At 45.3% G+C, this 22,400-nt stretch overlaps 1 protein-coding gene across 6 annotated transcripts in view; it reads left to right on the forward strand.

Moving 5' to 3' along the window:
* Positions 1 to 22,400, forward strand: part of ANK2 (ankyrin 2) — a 193,845-nt gene that overhangs the window by 61,820 nt on the left and 109,625 nt on the right. For all 6 annotated transcript variants that reach the window (XM_081075592.1, XM_081075593.1, XM_081075594.1 and 3 more), the window contains exons 5-8: positions 12,483 to 12,581; positions 16,202 to 16,387; positions 16,760 to 16,783; positions 19,209 to 19,307. In XM_081075592.1, the coding sequence (XP_080931718.1) occupies positions 12,483 to 12,581; positions 16,202 to 16,387; positions 16,760 to 16,783; positions 19,209 to 19,307 (408 nt within the window). The remainder of the gene's footprint in view (positions 1 to 12,482; positions 12,582 to 16,201; positions 16,388 to 16,759; positions 16,784 to 19,208; positions 19,308 to 22,400) is intronic.

Genomic DNA, 22,400 nt, shown 5'->3' on the forward strand with positions numbered 1-22,400 from the left:
TGTAGAGGGGAGGCTGAGTGAAATTGTGGAGCTTGAGGACAGTGATACCTGTGGACAGTAGGTTTCCACGTTTACCTTATGTGGTGGCTGGAGGCTGTGACGTTTGATTTCCCTGATAGTTGTAGAAAGAAAGGAAATGCGATTTCAGTAGAAGAAAGGAAGTGTTTGCAGCTCCCGTGAGGCTCCTAAGCAGGTGTGTCCAGGGAGCCGACTGGCTGGGAATAGAGTCCAGACAGCACAGAAGCACAGCCAATGGTGGCGTCTGGCTCTCAGACCCTTAGTGTTAAAGTGTATCTTCATGGGCCATTTCGTCTCCTTCTATCTGTACCATGATGTCAACAGCAAGGGCAGTTACTCTCTTTTGGGATGTGGGGAAATTGAGGCACATGTGGGTAAACCAAGGTCTTGTAACAGGCTAGGGATGGAGCCGCAAGCCCATGGCCACTGAGTGGGGACGCCTTTGTGCCAGCAGTCGTTGGGTCCCCCTGCGCTGCCCCCACCCCTGCCATGCGGGAGGCCCCGGGGCTCTGCCCGCCGCCCACGGGAGTGGCCCCAGCTCAGGCGCCAGCCACTCTTAGAGCCCTTTTGCTAAACACACTTCTGAACACATGGAAGCTACAAATACACTTTCTAAACTATGGTTGGCGACGTCGTTTTGAGTCATTGTTCTTGTCCAGGCCCACATTGTTCTACTTTTTCTTGCAGTTTCTTTCTTTTTTTTTTAATTTTACTGGGGAATATTGGGGAACAGTGTTTCTTTCCAGGGCCCATCAGCTCCAAGTCATTGTCCTTCAGTCTAGTTGTGGAGGGCGCAGCTCAGCTCCAAGTCCAGTCGCCGTTTTCAATCTTTAGTTGCAGGGGGCACAGCCCACCATCCCATGCGGGAATCGAACCAGCAACCTTGTTTTTGAGAGCTGGCGTTCTAACCAACTGAGCCATCCAGCCTCCCTTTCTTGTTTGCAGTTTGTTGTGTTCAGGTCCTTTCATAGGGACTCCAGAAACACATTTTTTCCCCCATCTTATGTTAATGAGTCCAAATAAGATTTTCTGATTTGTTATTCTTGATATTACATTTTACTGAAAATATACTTCTAGTTTTCTTGAATCCTTTTGTCCGTGTTATGCTCACTACTCCGTCTTATTTTAATCCTGGGAATTTTGTTTCAAAACAGACTTTCCTATTTGTAACACAAACATGATTTGGCTGTTATTTTATTAACTTTCAGATTTTCAGACCCAACCATTAATGCCCATTGCAAGATTATGTGAGCATTGATTACACTTCCAGAATTTTATGGGTGTATATACTCACTATATGAGGTGATCAGTCTCTTTTCAGGTGTAGCTCTCTGTAGCTTTTTTCTTCATTGGCTCTTAGTCTTTGTGACAAACCATTTGAACTGGGCTTCTTGAAGAAGAAGAAAGGCTACACAGTTGGCCAGTGTGCCCACTACACGGAATCGCGTCCATATGGCCACAGAGCCGTCCTTGGCTCTGGGAACGAAACTCATGATGGAACATTCTGTTCTCTCTCTCTCTCTCTCTCTCTCACTCACACACACACACTGTGTAAGATGGGATCCATGTTCACAGATTCAAAAAAAAGCTTTTGTTGTCAGCTATTTGTTTCCTCTAAGTCTATACATACGGTTTTTTCTTGAGACATTTCTTGTTTTCGTGTTGAACTTACCATCTTTGAACTTCAGACTCTCTGAAGTTCACATGGACTCATGGACTTGCGTCTGACCAGGGAGACAGAGAAGTCAGGACACTTATGTTGTCCTTTGACTCTGAAAATCAGCTCATTGGGTGACTACAAGTTTGTAAGAGCTTCTGTGTCCCTCAGCATTCCAGGTTAACCAGGGAACATCTGCTTTCTCCATCCTCCATTCTCCCATCAGCGTGGAAAAATGCTGAGAATTGATGTCTATAAAATTTTGTATAGAATGGAATTATTATCTCATGTCCCAGTCGAATTCCGACATTAAAATTACTAGTCTGGTAAACACACACACACACACACACACACACACACACACACACACATATCTGAAAAGCATAATGAAAAGCATTTTCATCTGCAATAAAATAAAGCAATTTTTAAATTTTTGAAATAAAATTAATACTGATCTTTTGTCTCTATGCTCATTTATCTGGGAACAGGTGGTGTGGAAACGCTGAACACTAGTTGTCATTTTGTCCTGAAACTTGAAGGAATTAGGGCAGAAACATCATCAAATCTAAATCTTTGGATTAACACTTTGCAAGCCTATCCAAGTCTAGTATTGCATTTTAAAGGAACTAAGTTTATAGTAAGACAAGCCTTTTGGGAGAAGAGTAAAATGGCACACATGGCTCTAAATTTCTCTTAGTAGGACAGACTTGAAATTTCATACAGAAGGCCCATCTTTTTCTACCCTTCTGAGTTAAATTGGATGAGGAGCTACTCTGGCAATAATATTGTAGTTAAAATGGTTCCGAGCAGTCTGCCTCTTACCTCGGACCTCACAGCACTGCGTGTGACTTCCACAGCCAGGACGCTGGGTGAGACCATCAGGAAGGCCTCCCAGCCCTGGTCCTTCGAGGCGGACATCACGAACGGAATGAAATGTGGAAATATGACACTAAGCAAGGCTTGGTAATGGAGAACTATTGGAAACCATCTATTCCTCCCTGGCTCAGCATCACCGTGGGTGTCACCGTGAGCTCTAATCCTTCTGGAGACACCATGATGGGAGTCAGGGGCAACCTGAGAAAATGATGACTGAACTCTCTTTCTCTCTCTGTCTTTATAACTCACAGATATTTTTTTCAATTTAATTTTTCCAGCTTTTATCAAGGTACAATTGACAACAAAATTGTAAGATATTTAACAAAACGTAATGATTTGATATATATATTTGCACTGTGAAAGAATTTCTCCCTCCAGTTAGTATACACACCCATCACCTCACATCTTCTTCTTTTTTTCTTTCTGGTGAGAACATTTAAGTTCTCCTCTCTTAGCCAATTCCCATTATACCGTAGTGTTATCAGCCCGTCACTGTGCTGTACGTTAGATCCCAGACCTTATTCATCTCATAACTGGGAGTTTGGGCCCTTGTGCCAACCTCTCCCCACCCTCCAGCCATTGGCAACCACTTTTCTACTGTCCGTTCTATGGGTGCAAATTATGTATTTGTTTTTAGAGTCCTCACATAAGTGACCCCACAAAGCATTTGTCTTTCCCTCTCTGGTTTAGCTCACTCACATCACCCCCTCCAGTGAGTGTTCTCTCAAAGGAATGGGTGTGAGAACCACTGTGGGGGAGGTGAGATTGTACACGCAGAGTGGGAGCAGGAAGTGGAAGCGTGGCCACGTGAGGCCGGGTAGGAGCGCATCCCGCAGGGCTCTGGAGCCATGTGAAGGCTTTTGTTGTAAGGTGTTTGTTGTGAGCCGATAGGAGTTTGGACACCAGCCTGAAGGAGCCCCGAAGGACGCAATGCTCAGTATTAGGAGACCATCGCAGGGTTCCCTCTAGAGGCAGGCGGTGCTACTTAGAATGAGAGCTGGTGTTCGGGGGCTGGAGGAAGGAGCCTGCTTGAGAGAGATGCAGTGCGGACGTCAGAGCACCAGGGAGGTGAGGAAGAGGTGGTGACAGGTGACTTCCACATTTCTCCCTCACCTGGCAGGTAGCGAGAACACGGGATGAGGACAGGGTTTGGTTTGGTTTCGTTTTGGTGGGAAGGAGGGTACAGCTCATGAGTCGCATGTAGACGCCCAGCAAGAAGTTTACGGGAATTCTGAGCCAGGTCTGGAGCTCAGCGGAGAATTCTGGGATGGAGTGTAGACATGACGGGTCTCCCAGCCCAAATGGCTGCAGAGGCCGTGGACTTGAATGAGACTGCTGAGGCTCTGAGCCAGGGAGGCAGAGGTGGAAGAGGTCTGGGTTGTCAGGAAAGTTTTCTTATTGAAGGAAAGAAAGTGATGAAGAAAATTTGGGATATATGGGAAAAAAAAATTTTTTTTTAAATGATAATAATTGTCCAGAGGACTCTGGGTCCTTCCTGTAAAGTGAGTGAAAATAGCAGGCTTGGAAGAGTTGCACTGAGAGCCAGTTCAGAGCAGTAAAATTGGCATTTGGTGCCCACGTGGACCGGCTCCGGCTTACGGAACTGTGGTGCATAAAAGGCAGGGTCACTGTGAGGATTGAAGGAGGCGATGGACTGTTGGAGGCCGGCAGCCTCCACCAAGAAATGCTCCCTGAAGCAGTGCCGCCTGTGACCCGGGATGGGGACGCACTGCCCAGTGACAGATGGCCTTCCAGTTTCGGCCTGTAAAGGTGCTTACAGCTGAACACCCTGATTCTGTACTAATGTGATTTAGTAAATCTTCACGTGCCACAACCGAGACAAAGACATTGCCTGTGGGCACAAACCAGGACTTACCCTTCGCAATTAGACCTGTGAAGACTGTCCTTTGAAAGCATAATAGTTTTATCATCTCAGTGGCCATGACATTGGTTGTTTGGGGCAGACATGCTCCAGGAAACCCATCTGACCAGTCAGCCTGGTTGTTTGTTTCTGGGGACGTTTTAAAGCTGACACATCCAGGCAGGACAATGAGAATATATTTTTGTTTGACATATGGATGGGCCATACTTCTGTCCTGTTGTGGGTGAGCTTTGAGGAATATAGTCTTCCCTCCAAATGACTCAGGTCCACATTGTAGCTTTTCTGTTTTGAGATCAAGGCGCTGTGCACCAAGACTTTTTAAAGCAGATCAGCACTTTCAGAAGGGAAGTACCCTCTAGGTGGAGCTTGGCGGTCTCTGTCTCAGTAAGGATGTCTGTCGTCCCATTTCCAGGAGCGGGGCTCAGCCTTGCCACTGCAGATGCAATTGTAGTGTGTTTCTCTAGATGAGGGCTGTCCCCTGACACAGAGACCCCGCAAGGGACAGACCCAGGCACTTCAAACAATCGGCTTGGTGTCCGCTGTCCCTGGTATGAGGTCCAGATTCTACATGGCAGCCATACGTGTCCTCTGATTTCAAAAGCATGATAGTTTCCCCATCTGTCACATTTCCCTCTTTCTGCGGCTGCCCAAGTCCAAGTTTTCTGTCACGGCACTGAGCTGCTTCTGAGTCCTGCTTGTCACCCCCGATTCCTGCTGCCAACGCTGTTTCCACCAGCCCTGATAGCTGTACCCTGACGATCGATGTAGTTTTAACTATGTACATGTGGAAATCCTTTGCGAATGGGAATATACTTGTATTTCCAGGTATAAATGATGAATAAATACCCCACAGCACTCTCCGTCTCTGTGAGCGACAGTCCCAAGTGTGGTCTGCGTGAGTTCTGGGTCATTACATGGCCAGGATTCGTTCTCCCAGGTTCTGTCTTTGGCAGGCTGAGAACTAGCACGTGCTGAGCAGCTGTTGAGTCCTGAGTGTGTCACGTGGGGCTGGCTAACTTGTGTGGCCATCTTTCCTTTCTCGGTCCTCGCACCCTGTGGGAGCCCTGCCCCTCCAGCAGCCTGGGGAAGAGCTTCGAAGGGGTCAGTCTGTGCCAACCCCACACTCAGGAAGGGAAGAGCTCCACATTGCGGCTTTCATTGCCCTCACACTATTGTGTCGCTCAGACATTACTGAATCTCTTTGTGTGCCCAGTCTTGTTCTCATTTCTCTTGGCATAACCAGTACACTAGACGTGCAGTGGGACCTCGCTTAGCTCTCACACTGCTGGTATCACACAGGAGGTAGGAATAGCCCTGGGGTGATCACTGCTGAGTGACTGAGAAAACTCACAACAAATATTTTGGAATAAAGGAGCAGGACACTTTTAATTTGCAAAATTAAGAAACAGTGTTTGAGCTGCAATGGAGCGTGTGTGTCTGCACCCCTTCGCGACTGTGTGTTTTAGTTGTTGAACCGGCGCACAGAGTTCGCTCATCGTTAAATGACAGACAACAATAGACACCGCTGAAGGGAGCGCTCATTTTGGTTCGTACATTCACAGGCTTTGGGATCACGTCTCGGCATTAAAGGGTGCCATCTGGCTGCCTTCTGTGTTTCCTAATGAAGCTCAGGCTGGTCGTGCCGTTGTTGACGGGGCTAAAGGAAGCATGGCCTTAGATGAGTTGGCCCAAGTGAACCATGTGGTGTTTGGATGTGTTAGGTGCATTTCAAAGAGTGGGAGCAGCATTTTATTTTCTCGGACACAGTTGGGTAGAAGTAAGAAACCTATTTGGTGATCATTAATTTACAAATTTTTTTGGTATAATGTGCAAGAGAAGTAAAAGAGTTATAGCTTATTTAGACTTTTAATTGGGAGAGTCAAAATTCTTTGATTCTTACTACATATGTATCTACTCAACCTCAAAATAATAAAACAATAAGCAATTACATTATTGCTGTGGCTTAACTCGAAACAATTATTTCTGGTTTCTGGATCTTGCTGCCTCCGGGGAACATAAGAGCACCCCCCAGTGGTTATTATTGACTTAATTTTCACAATGTTGTGGACCTCTCCTCAGTCGTCAGTGTCTTTGCTTTTGGGGGTGACACGTTTCCTTTTCTTCTAAGCTGCTGGGTCATTAATGAAGTTAATCAAAAACACACATTTTAAAGCAATCGTTATCTATGCCACACAAACTATTACATGTTAAGGATTGAAACTAGTAATCTGTGTTGTTCAGTAATTTGAAGGTCTAGAAAAATTTATTTAAAGAAAATGTATCAGCAAATTAATATCCATTCAATTTTAATATAAAATGTTCCATCTCTGATGCTGAGACATTTTCATTATTTGTATAGACAGTAATCAGGGCACAACATGTGCAAATTTAATTTTAGGTTTTATTTTTAGTTATTTATTGCATGCACCATAAAGGCATTATTTTATGTGGTGTAGTGAGACAGCATTTAGTCCAGAGACAGCTCAACTTCCGTCAACAACTCAAATAAAACTTCTCATTATACGCTCAAAAATAACGGAGGAAGATAACCTACATGGGATACCTTACTTTGCATTTGCCACTCACACAGAAAATAATTATTTTAAAATCTCATCACTTGGGAGAGCGAATTTATTTCCTTACTGAGAATGATCCACCTGCCATTTTGTAGTTTAACCTCATTTAAAAAAATCTGTTTCATGTTTTTTCTGCATATGTGTCGTAGGGTTACTGGATAATATGCTTAAAATGTAATCAAATAAATTTTACTTTTAATACTTTTATTTCTGTGATATACTTTGTGATATTCCAGATTTCCTGGAAAATGCTTTATTGTTAACTAATTGCAATCGTATAATCTGTATTGTAGTGTAAATGTCTGTATAGCTAGTGTGTCTTCAAGTGCAAACCACAGCACCTTGCCTGCTACTTGGGTAGCAGAGAGGGACTTGCTGGGCTCTCGTGGACACGAAGTTCACGTACGCAGGGTGAGCTGCCATGGTTTTTAGGAAATTAGATTAGCCCAGTAGTTTTCAGAGAGATTAGTATCTGTCAGTGCACTGGAGTGAGGAACTTGAAATATGCAAAATGGTTCATGTGGTAGTTTATCCACGAGGAGTTGAAAGCAGGGATTATGGGAGATGCAGTGGGAATACAGTATTTTCAGTGGTGTTTCTGATGGCTAGCAACACCCAGACATGATGAAATACCATCAAATTTGCTGCTAAGCCTGATGGCAGAATGTGTATTAGGAAGGACAGGAGCTTTAGAATTAGTTACATGTGGATTCAAACTCCAGCTCCACGTTTGAAGTGCTGTGAAACTTGATACGTCCTTCTTCTCCTTCTCCTCCTCCTTCTTGTTTTTAGTTTCAGGTGCACAAAAAAACATAGTGACTAGACTTCTGTACCTCACAAAGTGATCACCCCGATAAGCCTAGTATCCCCCCGACACCATGCATAGTTATTACAATTGAATACCTTCCCTATGCCGTACTTTACATCTCGTGAGTATTTTTTTAAATTACAGTTGAAATTCAATACTATTTTATACTAGTTTTGGGTGTACAACACAGTGGTTAGACATAATTTATGCAGTGATCTCCCAATTAGTCTAGTCCCCACCTGGCACCATGCACAGTTATTTCCATATTATTGACCACAATCCCTATGTATACTTTACACCCCTGTGACTATTTTGTAACTGCCAATCTGTACTTCTAATCCCTTCCCCTTTCCCTCCCAGCCCCAACCCTCCCACCTGGAACTATCAGTCCAGGGGCCTTCTGATGCGCATGAAGTTTCATTTCCTGAGTTGTGCAGAGATATTACTCACTTCACTGGTCTGTTAGGTGGAATAACAAGCACAAAGTGTGTGGGCTTCTCTCCTCACGACCACTGCCCGAAATCTCTTAGCCACTGGAAATAAAAAGTGGAAGAAGTCTTACGTCTAAGAGAACACTGGGACATTGTGTATCACGCCAGTCACGCTGGTGCCACCACTGTCACAAGTCACAGCTTCCTGGCTCGTTCCCCAGTGAGTGGCAGAGGAGAAAACAGAAGAAGGCTCATTGTCTAAGTCCTGGATAAAAGTGTGGGTGTTCTCTGGGGCAGCCTGACCCCGTGAAGGGGACAGCTGAGGGGTCTGGAAGGAGCCCTGAGCTTGCAGCGCGTGGGGCTCAGACCCTGACCGCAGCCCGTGAGGGTGTGTCTGTGGGTACAGGATGATGGGCTCATCGGCTCAGTGTCCGAGAAGCGTGGCTGTGGATGGAACAAGATGGGGTGGTTGCTAAACACTGCACCGACTTAACCCCCTTGGGGAGACTTAGGACATTTGTCACCTTAGTGTCATGTGGTGGGTGAACTATGATTCTTCAAAGGGGATCTTTGGAGAGAAGAAGGTAGTTGAAATAATCTGTAGTATCCTAACCCTGGTAAAGACTTGTCCAGTTCAGGCCATCTGAGAAAATCTGTATGGTCTTTCAATTAATGAAATGAGGTCTTAACCACCAAGCAAAGGTGTCATTGTATCTGTTGTTCTTTTGCCTTCAGTACACCTGTGGAGTATGCACAATAGTCTATTTTTGTGACTGCAATTAGTACCCACTGGGTTTTTACATCCTTTGCAGCTGTGCGTTTACGATATATTTAGGGACATCATTTGAATCATCCTGACCTTGAAGCTGAGGGATAATTTGGGGGTGCTCCCCAACCTGTCCCCCTAAGGCTAGTTCAGAGGAAGCTGCTGAGGGTCGTTCCCAGCCAGTACTGGCCAGTGTGTGGTGACGAGCCTGCTAGCTGCAGGGCTGTGGTGGCTGCACACTTCCGCGCTGGGATCTTGACACTGACCTTCCTGCGAGAGGGGCTTCATCCGCAGGGAAGTCTGCATTTGCAGGGTCAGAGCTAGCGCTACTGATGGGCAGTCCCGTTTTCTCCTGTTGTAATTGGTGTGTCATTTGTTGCTGAGTTTTCCATTTGATACGGAGAGTATATGTGATACTCTTAGAAAACTGGCCAACGGCACATGGAACTAAGGGGATTAGACAGACCGAAAGCTGCAGTTTTCAGACTCTCGCAGTCCGTAGGTTGCTTCCTCCGAGCAAATATCCAAATGCCTGCTTCACTCACTCCTTCTTAGTGATATGAAGACTTCTTTCCCAGTTGCAAACACATGACTTCCAAATAGTGATGGCACTTACAACCTGCTGTTCCACCGGAAGGTCCCTATGTCATTCCTCAGGACACAGTTCACCCCTCAGACCGTTGACATGTGCTTTGGAGCTGGAGGACACGGCCGAACAGGTATGACTGGCTCAACAGCACAGCTGCCATGGTTAGGATTGTGTTTCTAGGGTTTTTGGGTTAGGTGGTGTTTGAGACAGTTATGTAACTAGAAACTGAAAACGATTGCCTAGGACACGACTTCCTTTCCTGAAGAGAAAGGGAGCAGCGCAGGGTGAGTAGGGAGAGATGTGATTGGTGAGGTGTGACCTCGTGGGACATGTGTTAGCCCGCTGATGTGCAAGACAGATTGTCTCATAACTCAATGGCTTGAAGCAGCAGCAAACATATCATCATGACAGTTTCTGTGGAGCAGGACAGCAGTGACCCCTATACCAGTATGGCTGAGTCTCTCCTGAGGGTTGGTGGAAGCCACCCGATGGCCAGAGCATTCACGCCCGTGTTGCTTTTCTCACAAGGCGAGTTGGAGTGAGTTGTTGGTGGAGGTCCTTCTCACCCGCGTCTCTCCACGGGCTGCTGGGGGGGGCCATGGCGGGCAGCTCGGTTCCTCCTGAGCTGTGATCCGAGAGACAGCAAGGCAGGGCCGTGGCTCAAAGCCTGGCCTGCAGCTCCATGCCAGCAGTCCTGCCTGCTCAGTGCACTGGTGAATCACAGGGTGGTTCACCCAAGGGAAGGGCGCTTGGCTCCTCCATTTGAAGGGAGGAGTGTCCAGGAACGTAGAGATGAATTATAAGACTGCCACGGGCATAACAGGACCTTGGGTCCTCTTGTGCTTTGTCCATTCAGCCATCTAACAAGTACTGACTAGACACGTCCAGTGCACCGCGTCCTGTGATGGGCACTGACAGGCCCATCAGAGAGGGTGGTCAGGCGTCCATTCACCTCCCGCTTCCTCCTTACTCTGCTACTGGCGGGTCCACTGGTGTCACTCAGTATCTGGGCTAAAACTCTGTAGCTGTAAAATGATAGATTGCCCCTCACCTACAGCATTTCATCACTTAATGACTGAAGTATACCACAGCTTGGCAGCACCTGACCCTAAGTAAGAACAGACGGAGTAAGAGTGAGCGGTGTGCGGAGAAGCTAGTTAACACCGGAGGTTCCACGGCCACTTTCCTTCCTTCCAACTGTGCCTGGTCTCTGAAATTCCCTAGGGTTCATCTTAGCCGGTGGTCATATTACACTTGAATTGTAGTTTTCTGTGTCATCTGTCCAGCTAAGAGATCTTGGAATTATTTTTTAAAACATTTTTAGACCTGTCAGAATATTTTTCAAGATGCATTCTTGCACTGGCGCCTACTCCTGCTTGGTAATTTTATTACTGTCCTTTTACTATTCACTAGACTTACAAGGCCTCAAGAAAAAAATTTCCCCAGTGAAATACGCACCTGCAGCAAATACACTCAGATTTCCCAAACATTCACCACATTTCTTGAGAGGCAGGGAAAACAAAACAGGAAAGAAAAGACGTGAAAGCGGCTCACTTTCTCTAGATGTCCGTCCTGGTCCATGGAAGCCTCCTAATGTCCCCTCAGACCCTGTGCTGGGGCCGGTGGCGCCCTCTGCAGGTGTTGGCTCCACGCTCTTTAGCGCACTTGTTTCTTTCACGCTTCTCTTTTGGCAATGGCAGCATGTGTTCAGCTGTCGGTGGTTCCAGACACTCACTTGTGTTCTGGGGATTCTGTCGTGTTTCCTGCTCTTGAGTGCAGGAGTGGTGCTGTATCCATGTTTGTTATCCCCACATACTCAGTCCAGGGCCTGGCTGGAAAGTTCTAGAAAAACTTGGTGTACTTCGAACTGAATAAGAACACTGACTTTTTAAAAAAAATAAGTTTCAGGTGTACAAAGTCAATAGCAACACAGACTTTTTTTTTTTTTACTTAAGTTTCAGACATTTACATCCGTCACAAAGTGGTAACTCCCCTACTCCAAGCAACACTGACTCTTAAGATAAAAAGTAATTTCATATGATCAATCACTTCAAGTCATCTAGTTGATGAACCTTCATTTGTCAATTTAAACTTAGTTTTCAACTCAATTTATAAAATATCAGTGATTTTTTAAAGTCCGTGACTACCTGATAATGTTATGATGTTACCACAGTAAGTGCTATCTGTCTTGTTTGTCACCGTTTCCAGTGATGGCCCAGCCACCAGTGGCTGGGTTTAGCAAATTGAATAAATGAATATGAGAATTAACAAACGATAGGATTTCAGACTGGCTTTAAAAATAAGATGTTTGGTATAAACTATGCTTCTTCAGTTAGAACATTGAAATGTAGATTTAAAAAATTTTTTTTTCAATCAGATTTGCAATTTATCTTAAATTACGCTGGAATGAGTAATAATTTGTACCTTGAAAGGTGCTGACTAACTTCTTGTACAGATAATGGGGTCTGTTTAAATAGTTTATGAGTTGGTACATACAGAAAATACTATATAATATTACTTTACATATTTACTATATATAGTGAGAATTCCGTATGCTATAGAATATATAGATATTAAGATACTAAATAGTTTAACCCAGTGTCGGGTGGTAAGAATTGTGCATCTCTGGTGCTGAAATGAAGACAGGAAATGAGGCAGATGTTTCTTCCATATCTTTCCTCCTCATTCTTTTGTACACTGTGCGTGGGGATTGGTTTTGCAGTAGTAAATCCATGTGTTATTTCTTCAATGTGAATGTATGCTGTGTGTCACCATTTCAGAGGTCGCCTCCTAGCATTCTCTCTTTCCTTGTCCTGTTCTCTTCCCTGGTTTAAACGTCACAGATGACTGACGATGTCTTTTTTATTGTTTGTCCTCAGAATGGCTTCACTCCTCTGTATATGGCCGCCCAAGAGAACCACATCGATGTTGTAAAGTATTTGCTGGAAAATGGAGCCAACCAGAGCACCGCTACTGAGGTGAGGCTGCTGGCCACAAGCGCCCATCATCTCCTTGCCTGCCACCTGGGGCCTGCCACCTTGTCAAGAGCCCGTGGGAACCCAGTGCTCACGCTGTGGCCGGTCACACCGTTCATTAGCTTCCGCCCTGACTTGGGGTTCACGTCACTGGATTCTCTCATGGAATCACACTCCCGTCAGTTTGCCATTCTCTGGGGTGGGGAGCTTTATACTTTGTAGAAGCAGATTACAGTGAATCCTGCGCATCTCTTCCCACCAGTATTTTATCTTCATTAGGATACCAAGCAGTTCCTTCCAGGAACGTTTTTCATGACTAGAAAGGACTCATAGGTGTTTGTGTTAGCACAGCTTTATGGGGAATATGTCACCAAAAAAGCTGGTCACATTTCCCGAAGCACAAATGGTGACGTGTAGTGTGTGACTGGTCACGGCCACCACGGTGCATACCATGTAGTCACTCCCACGTCAGACGCTCAGGTCATGAGGTTGTAGTGGGCCACCATCCACATCACTCCCCTTCCCCGCTGTGCCCTCCACGGCAGGACTCTGAGTGTTTTCCTCTTGAGCTCGGCCCTGGCAGGGGGAGGAGCAGGTTTTCAAGGAATGTTCCAGAAGCCTGTGAGCTTGGAGACATGCTGCAGGGGCCACTGAAGGTCGGGATGGGTGACACGGGTGGGGACCGGAGACAGTCCTCACGGGACAGGCCTCCCCTCGCCCCCCCAGCCAGCACATGCAGGCTTCGTCTCTCCTGGTTCATGACCTGTGGCTCCACTGAGAAAACTTTGAAACTTCTGGCCTGTGTTCAAGGTCACCCAGAAACTACCAAGATGATTTTCAGTGTCTAATCTGGCTTCCTTCCTGGAAAATTGAGTCTTTAGGTGAGATAAACAGGAACTTCCTCTACCCTGTATGAGGGGACATGTCATTACAATCGGGTAAATCCATGTCCATTCCCTTTGAGAGAACACTTTAGGGAGTTAGTTGCAGCAACTTTCTGACAGATAATTCTTATTAGTTAAAAAACCCCCAAGAAATTGCTGTTAGTGGGTCTGTGTTTCCTGCGTGAGACTGGACAAGGCCACTGTGCAGTGTGAAGTGACTTCACGTCCTCTGTCCAGCACCACAGACTCCCCTCTGACCACATGGGCACAGCGTGGTTTTCCTGATTGGGCCATTTTTTCTGAGACACTAATTCTGTGCCTGCGTGGCGTGCAGACATCTTCAGGCAAGCTCAAGGGAGATGGGAGATGATGGCAGTGCTTCACGAGCTCTGGGAAATGTACCAAAATAAGGCAACGTGTGTTTGTTTTCCTGTATTTCCTGGAAATCAGAGTCATTTACCCAGAGAAACCCTTAAGCCTCAGAGTTCTTCCCCTCACTTCACACTTAACATCTCCCATGTGTGCTTGGGGGACACCCGCCTCCTCACGGCCCTTCCGCGTGGCCCTGTTGCATTTCAGTCTGTCCCCAAGTACCCGTTTCTGTGCCTTGCAGCGGCGGGGGCTTGGTTACACTGAGACTCAGAAAATTCCCCTCTCTCTTTCTTCTCCTTGAATGTTGCCCAAAATGAAGGCTAAAATTCAGTCTGTGCTTTCAGCAAATGCCTGCCTCTAAGAAACAGAGAGTTCACGCTCCCAACACAAGCTGCCGCGGTGTGGCGGAGGGCAGGACGTGGGCCGTGTGACGTCACGCCCAGGGGTGTGTCGTGAGGTTACCTCGGGCCGTCGCAGGGCACACACTGACGTCAACGCGTGACTCCCTTTCTGGCCACCGTGCTCCAGGTGTGGGCAGTGCTCGGGCGGGTTTGGGGAGGCGCGGAGGGAGCCTGCCGCTGCAGAGCGCAGGGTCTTTCATCCCAAACATGTCTCTCTGGCACGAGGAGGACGTGAGGCTTGTTAATTTTGCGAAGCAGCAGACAGGCTCTGAAAACCAAGGAGAAGCTCCCCTCCGTAACAGACGTCACACTGGGAGCGAACTCTCCACCTGTGACGTCCCCCTGGCTGTACCAGGAACCAGGTGACTCATCTCTAGAAACGCTTATTAGTGAGAGGCCAGGACTCACCTGCATAACTACCACCCAGATTCCCCTGCTCATCTGTTCACCTCCCACGTGACTCCCCACCCCCAGCATCTTGTCTTAGGGGTGTAGGGGTGGCTGCAGCCACTTTGGCGAGTTAGTGTTCCTGGGGAGACATGGATACAGAGATATATGTGTTACTAAAGGGCTTGTTTTTCTTCTGCTAATGCCCTGTTTCCCCCAAAATAAGACAATCAGCTCTAGTAAATCTTTTGGAGTAAAAATTAATATAAGATCTGCTATTATATTATATTACATTACATTATATTATACCCGGTCTTATAGTAAAATAATACCAGGTCTTATATTAATTTTTGCTCCAAAAGACGCATTAGAGCTAATTGTCTGGCCAGGTCTTATTTTTGGGGAAGCACATTGTTTCTCTGATCACAAGGGTCTCAGAAGAAGCCAGAGGGTGGGGGGATCATTGCTGTTCCTCCCTGTGTGCAGTGGGCTGTGCCATCCAGGTGTGTGTGAGTGCTCTCTGTGACGCTCGCACGACGACGAAACTACCTAATAACGCCCGTCTCAGACACATATTTAAGATGTATGCTGGTAGTTAAGGAGTGACTATGCAGTGGTACCTCGGTTTTCGAACATAATCCGTTCTGGAAGACCATTTGAGTTCTGAAACGTTCGAAAACCAAAGCACAGTTTCCCCATCCCATAGGAAGTAATGCAGAATGTGTTAATACATTCCAGACCTTTAAAATCAACCCCTAAAACTGCAAATTTAGCATGAATTTTGCTATCTAATGATACCAAGATCCATCAAATTTATGGCGTTTGTAAACTGAAATGTTCGTCAATGGAGACGTTGGAAAACTGAGGTACCACTGTATGTGATAACCAGCCTTTTGTTTCCTCCGTCACAGAGTGTTTAATTTGTGCCAAAGAAAGTTCTAAATTTAGGTTACTGTTTTTTGTCTTACAAGACTACATGCTTTACTCTTCTATTCTGTCAATGAAAGTGCTTATTTAAAATTCTGTTCTTATTAAAAAATTCAAGTTTTACTGTAGTAGTACATAGATATTATGATACATTTGGGGTAAATGACCTTCCCATAAAAGTCTACAGTTATGGTGGAAAAAGATGTTTCATGCAAATGGAAACCAAAGGAAAGCTGGGATAGCTGTACTTAGACCAAATAGACTTTAGAACATAGACTGTCATGGGCATTACATAATGTTAAAGGGGTTCATTCAACAGGAAGATACACCGTTTGTAATACTTATGGACCCAGCGTAGCAGCACCTAAATGTATAAACAAGTACCAGCAGACCTAAAGGGAGAACATAACAGCAGTCCAGTGACAGGAGGGGACTGTGACCCCCACCTCCATCGGTGAGGAAGCCAGTTCATGGCGTGTGCGGCGAACGACTGACCAGAACCCACTTTCATCTTCCCAGTAATGTTGATTCCTTTTGCTTTGCTTTTCAGTCTTACTCGTTACTGTAAAAATCTCATGTGCCATTGGCCGAGGTCGAACCCCAAGTCTGCCAAAGTCTGCAATGGATGGTTTTCCTTCTTGTGCTTCTCCAGGATGGCTTCACGCCTCTGGCCGTGGCACTGCAGCAAGGGCACAACCAGGCAGTGGCCATCCTCCTGGAGAACGACACGAAAGGGAAAGTGAGGCTGCCTGCTCTGCATATCGCCGCCCGGAAGGACGACACCAAATCCGCAGCCCTCCTGCTGCAGAGCGACCACAACGCTGACGTGCAGTCCAAGGTGACGCGCAGGCCCTGTGGGCGGGGCCTCGTGCTGGGGGACGCCCCGTGGGCGGGGCCTCGCGCTCGGGGTCTCCCAGTGGGCGGGGCAGTGACGCGCAGTGGCTGTGGGCATCCGCAGAGAGACACTGCTTTCCGAGTGTCTCAGAAGGAAGGGCACTGCCCATGGGGACAGTAACGAAAGCATTAAAGATACTTTTCTGCCAGAGATGAGGTCCAGCTTGTTAGAAATCCGCTTCTTCTGTTTAACGTGAAATAATAACCGAATTAGAAAGAGGAGCTGGCACTATGCAGGTTTATGAGTCTTCGCGGTGGAACTCACGCGGGCAATGTGTAATGTCTTCCCTCTTTTTCCCACACAACACTGCTTCAGATGATGGTGAATAGGACAACTGAGGTACAGTATGTGGCTACCAACATATGCCTTGTTTTTGTTTCAGTTATTTGCCCAATGAGAATAAATGCTCACTAATTTATACTAATGATTGGAACTTCCGTTAGTAGAAAGTTAATTTGGAAACTCAGTATAGTGTGTGAGTGTGTAAATGTGTGAGTGTGTGTGTGTGTGTGCACGTGCACGTGCGGTGTTCTCTCATAGACTTGCTACTATGGAGATGCACTAACACAAACATTGTTGAAAGTATAGTATAAAAACAAGCCTACATTCCCAGGCCAGTGGCTATCTGTGTAGGTTGTCACTTTGACTGACATCTCATCCGGTCTCTGGGTTGTGGACCTGCAGGGCTTTTAAACACTTAGTATTTACTGAGAGTAGTGTGTTTCTCTAACTACCATCTTGTTTATTAACAAATTTACCCACTGAGATGTGATATATTTGGATTATCCATATCACCTCTCCGGTTCCATTGTGCATGGAGCTTAGGTCCGAGGTTTAAGAAGGCCCATCTGCTTTGGGAAATTGCTCAAGATGGGAACCACAGGAACTGATATCTTAGTTACTGATTTTAATACATTTAGTCTTTTTAGGTGACTTTTGGTGATTGTCTAAAATACATTTTTGGAAACAATATTGGCTCTAAACATTGTATTGAAAGCAGCAGTTTGGGTAGATTCGTGCTGAGTTTGAAATATTTCTTTGAGGACAAATGAGTGACAGGGACCCTCCCCCACTCCACACACACAGATGGTCCTGGAGAAGGTGAGCTGAGCCAGCACCCCAGCACCCCAGGCTTCCCCCCAGGGCGCCACAGGGGGGGGAGGGGCTGTGTTGGACAATAAGTGCATTTTTGCAAATGTGGAGGATAATGTTATTATATTTGAATCTGAAAAAGATTCACAATCACTATGTTTTCCATCATTACATTATAACTTGAATAATAGTCCTTTAGGATATGTCTGGATGACAGGAACTATCCAGATAAAAATGAAAGACCTACAGTCAGTCAGTTCCCAACTTAGAAATATTTGCCGTTTTACACGTTAACAGCCAGGTGGAAAACTGGCTTCTCTCTGTTTTGATACGAGCACATGGCATCATGTAGACTCCAGATGCAAAGTGCCTGACTGCGGTGTGGGGTGTGGGGACCGGTCACTGGTCTTCTGTGTCCTGCTTCTCTGCGGGTAGGAGCTGTCTGCAGCCAATTTGGCCAACAGCGCAGAGCAATTTCTGTCACTTAAGGCCTCTGGGCTCTTAGTTAGGCCGTTGTCAAGACAAAGTCACCCAAGCCTACATATCAGGTAAATAGAAAAGTAATGGTTGTGATTCACATAATGTTTCCTAAAAACTAGTCTCACATCAGAGTTCATTTCAAATAAAAGAGAACAGTGCAGACTCACCTCACAACTTCAGGTCTGCTACCAGTTTTCTAGGAACAGCCATTATTGTTCCTGTAACTTTTTATTAAGTAATGAATTTATGAAAATTATAGAGCAAGGATAATACATTTTTGTATACTTTAATAATAAAAGCTAATACCCTATTGTGAAAATGGCAAAAAATTTGAACTAAATTTTTGTCAGAAAAAAAAAGGAAATATTCTTTTCTTCGATTTAAGATTTTCTCCTCATTTTAAAACATTCTGAGAGTCACAGTTGCCTAATGCCTATATAACTGATTTAACCTGCTTATTTTATTTTATATTAATCTTATTTTATTGATAAAATTTGATTTAAATAACATTAAAAATTGGGTTCAGCTGAATTTTTTTCTTAATTTTATATTCATCTTGATGTTAAATGTATTCATTTTTGTTTTTTAACTTTTTTTATTATAACAACATAATCTCACCAAACACAGTGGTTAAAGACAACAGAGATAGCAGATGTGTAAACGATGAGACATGAATTGTACATCTTCTGTAAGCATTTCTTGCAGTCTTTTCATAGTTCCAAAGAAACAGTGTCAACCACTGCTGTTAATCATTTTTTTTTTGTTTTGTTAATCATTTTTTAAAAGCATTAATTTTGTGTCCTTCTCTGAAGAAAACATTTTTATTCATAATTATGTTATTCCTGTGTGTGAAACCTTATGTTGTTTAATTATATTCTGTTTTTCCGTAAAGCTAAACCAACTCAAGAAACATGGTTTTTTATAAATAACAAACTGATAAACAGATAAATAGACAAATCATTAAGGTAATTAGAAATAATGTTGCCAAGAAGCGTAGGACATTATTTCCCTGTTTATACGTTTAATTATTTACCCCCTCACACCATTAAGCTGTGAGTCTCATTAAAGCATTAAGTTCCTGGACCGCACGTGCGTCAGGCAGACAGGTCCCATGCTCGTGGTGGTCCTCACTGCCCTGTGACTGTACAGCGCAGGTGGAATGCTTTATGACGCCGTTTCCTTTGCTTTCCAGAGCGGCTTCACCCCTCTGCACATCGCTGCCCACTACGGGAACGTCAACGTGGCGACACTGCTTCTGAACCGGGGTGCCGCGGTGGACTTCACGGCCAGGGTACGCATGAGCAATTCATTGTAGATGGCGGTAAACGGGCACTTCACTGAGGTGAAAATGAGCATTGGTGAAGGTTGTATTTCTTTTTTCTAACCTGGATCTGTGCTAGAGGTATTAAACTTTCCTTTTTCCTTTTTTCTCTTTTGCAAATTGCAAAAGTCATCACAAGTCAACCAGCGAAAAATAAGAATGTTTAAATTCACATGCACACAAATCATTTTTAGGAGTTAAGGAGGATGTTAATTCTGACATCCGTGCGAGCAGTTATATTTAAAGATCATGCCATGAATCGTGAATGAGCAACTTCCAGTCAACTAAACTGTTAAAACATTAAGTATAAAGTATATCTGTACATTTATACAAGTCTTCACAGTGGTTATAGAGCACGCAATTTGACAGGGAATTTTTTTAATGAATTAAGAATTTGCTTATATAAAGATTCTTACCAAAATATGTAGAAAGACACGTATTTTATATGTGTTCTATGTTTAATGGTATGCTTTCATTGGAAAGGCTCACTAATGTGGTAATTATAAAGCTCAGTATAGGGAGGAAGGATGTAAGGTGACGCACGGGCACAAAGGCAGGAGAAGAGGATGACGCTGCAGGGACATGTACAATCGGAACAGGGAATGAACAAGCACAAACAGGATCAACGGGAAATCGTAATCAGAATGTGACATCTCAGCACTGCAGTGCTTGGTGTTAGCGACTAAAGTAGACTGGGTGGGGCAGTTCCAGTCAGGCAACTAACAGGGCTCTGCGCTGGACATGACAAACTCGGAGGAAACGGAGTAACTTTAATTCCGCAGTTTGTGGCTACACTGCAGGTCTGACCGAACAACGTCAATCAGACTTCCAGGAAAACCGGTTACCATAACCATCATTCAGGTCTATGCTCCAACTGCAGAGGCTGAAGAAAAGGAATTGAAAGATTCTACAGAAATGCCCAAGAAGAAATTGACACACTCCAACAACCTAAGACTTGCTGGGAATTATAGGCGACTGGAAGGCAAAAGTAGGTAATAAAACAGGGTCAAATGTAGTCAGAGTATTTGGACAAGGGGTCAGAAATGTCAGATCAGTTTGGGCATTGCAGCAAAGCCAACAATCTGTCCATCACAAACACACGCTTCAAACAACCAAGCAGACGACTGTGCACATGGATATCACCAGATGACCACCATAGATCAAATTTACTAACTAACTGGAAGCAGGAGATGGAGCCGCTGTGTTCCCTTTGGCCAGACAAGGCCAGGAGTAGACTGTCGTGCTGACCACGTGCTGTTGGCACCAAACGTGAGCGTAAAGCTGAAGGAGACCACAAAAAACATTGGGGTGCCAAATGTAATGCAATAGCGTTACTGGTGGGGTAAAGGCCGTAGAAAAATCAGGTTTGCACAGTTAACTGACCGAGAACCAAAGCTATGGACTGAAATTAGAAATACCATTAGGGAAGAATGCAAAAATGCAATGCTAGAAGTGAAAAGGACAGAAAAACCAAGATGGATGACAGAAGAAACACTATAATTGTCGAGGACGGGAGAGACACAGAAATTATAGGTGCCGATAGCAGGGTTAGAGTTCTGAATGTGGTGTTTCAATGACTAGCACGTAGAGATAAAGAGAGCTGTTATAATACTCAGTGTAAGAAGATAGAACAAAAAAGGGAAAACAAGGGATCTCTACCAGAAGATTCAAGAAAAAAAGGGAAATTCAAACCTGGACTAGGAACGCTGATGGGCCAGCACGGAAGCTTATTATCTGACCAGGAGGCAATGAGGGGAAGGTGGAAACCGACACGGAAATCGGCAGAGAAGAGACGAAAGGATGGCAGATGTCTTTGAAGAAGATTATTGGGGGGAAGAATCCATCATTCTGGAAAACGAAGTGAAAGCTGCCCTGATGTTTTGGGAAGAAATCAATTACTGGGGATACTGACAGAATTATTTCAAGCCACAGGACTGAGTCTGTCAAAATCCCAAGAATATGCCAACAATATGGAAATGAGACATTGACCTATTACTGGAATTATTATTACTGGAATTATTATTATTCAGCACACACTGCAGTCTTCAGAAAGGGCAGGCCAGGAGCGCAGTGACAAGGACCATCGCTCCAGCTTCCCACGCAGGTAAGTGACGGTCCAGGTGGTGCGGTGAGGGCGTCTCCCGTCTCCTTCCGATGGAGAAGAAATGCGAGGTTCACGCTGGTTCCCAGAAGCGGGAGGCACTGGATGTAACTGCCCACAGTGTGGGGGCACTGCAGTGCTCCAGCGAGCATCAGAAGGAGGTCAGTGTGTGTCTTAGGGACACAGTGAAGCATTTGACTGCGTGGACCAGGAACAGCATGGGCCGCTCAGAAAGAAACAGGCGTGCCCCAGCACTGGATCGTCCTCACACATAACCTGTGCTGTGGACAAGAAGCTACTGTTAGGACAGATGTGGACAGACAGCACAGTTTCCTACAGACAGAGGTGTCAGACCCGGGCACATTTTATCTCCCAGAACTGTGTGTACCCAGCACTTAGAATATGAAAAACAGGGCTAGATTCAGAGCAAGGAGGAGTGAAAATTGGTGGAAGGAATAGTGATAGGTTTAGGGTTGGGGTTAGGGTTAGGGTTAGGGTTAGAAGTTGGGGTTAGGGTTTGGGGTTGGGGTTAGGAGTTGGGGTTAGGGTTGGGCTAGGTGTTGGGGTTAGGGTTTGGGTTTGGGTTTGGAGTTGGGGTTAGGGGTTGGAGTTAGGGGTTGGGGTTAGGGTTACAGTTAGATATGCAGATGACACCATATGATTGGCTGAAGGTAGCAGTAATTTGAAACAACTTATGCTGAAAGTGAAAGAACAAAGGGATGAAGTAGGGTTGCATTTGAAGCTCAAGGAGACAGAAGCCGTGACTCCAGAAGAAACACACAACTATAACACAGACAGCGGAGACACTGCAGCTATAATGACTGCTGACCGTGGTTCTGTCATCGCATCAGATGGAGATGCAGCCAGGAAATCCCGAGAAGGCAGAGACTCCCATGGCAGCAATGGAAGAGGCAGGAAAAGCCATGAAGAGCACACGTGTGTCACTGGAGACAAGGCTGAGA

Source organism: Rhinolophus hipposideros (assembly GCF_964194185.1).
Source record: "Rhinolophus hipposideros genome assembly, chromosome: 16".
NCBI classification, from domain to species: domain Eukaryota; kingdom Metazoa; phylum Chordata; class Mammalia; order Chiroptera; family Rhinolophidae; genus Rhinolophus; species Rhinolophus hipposideros.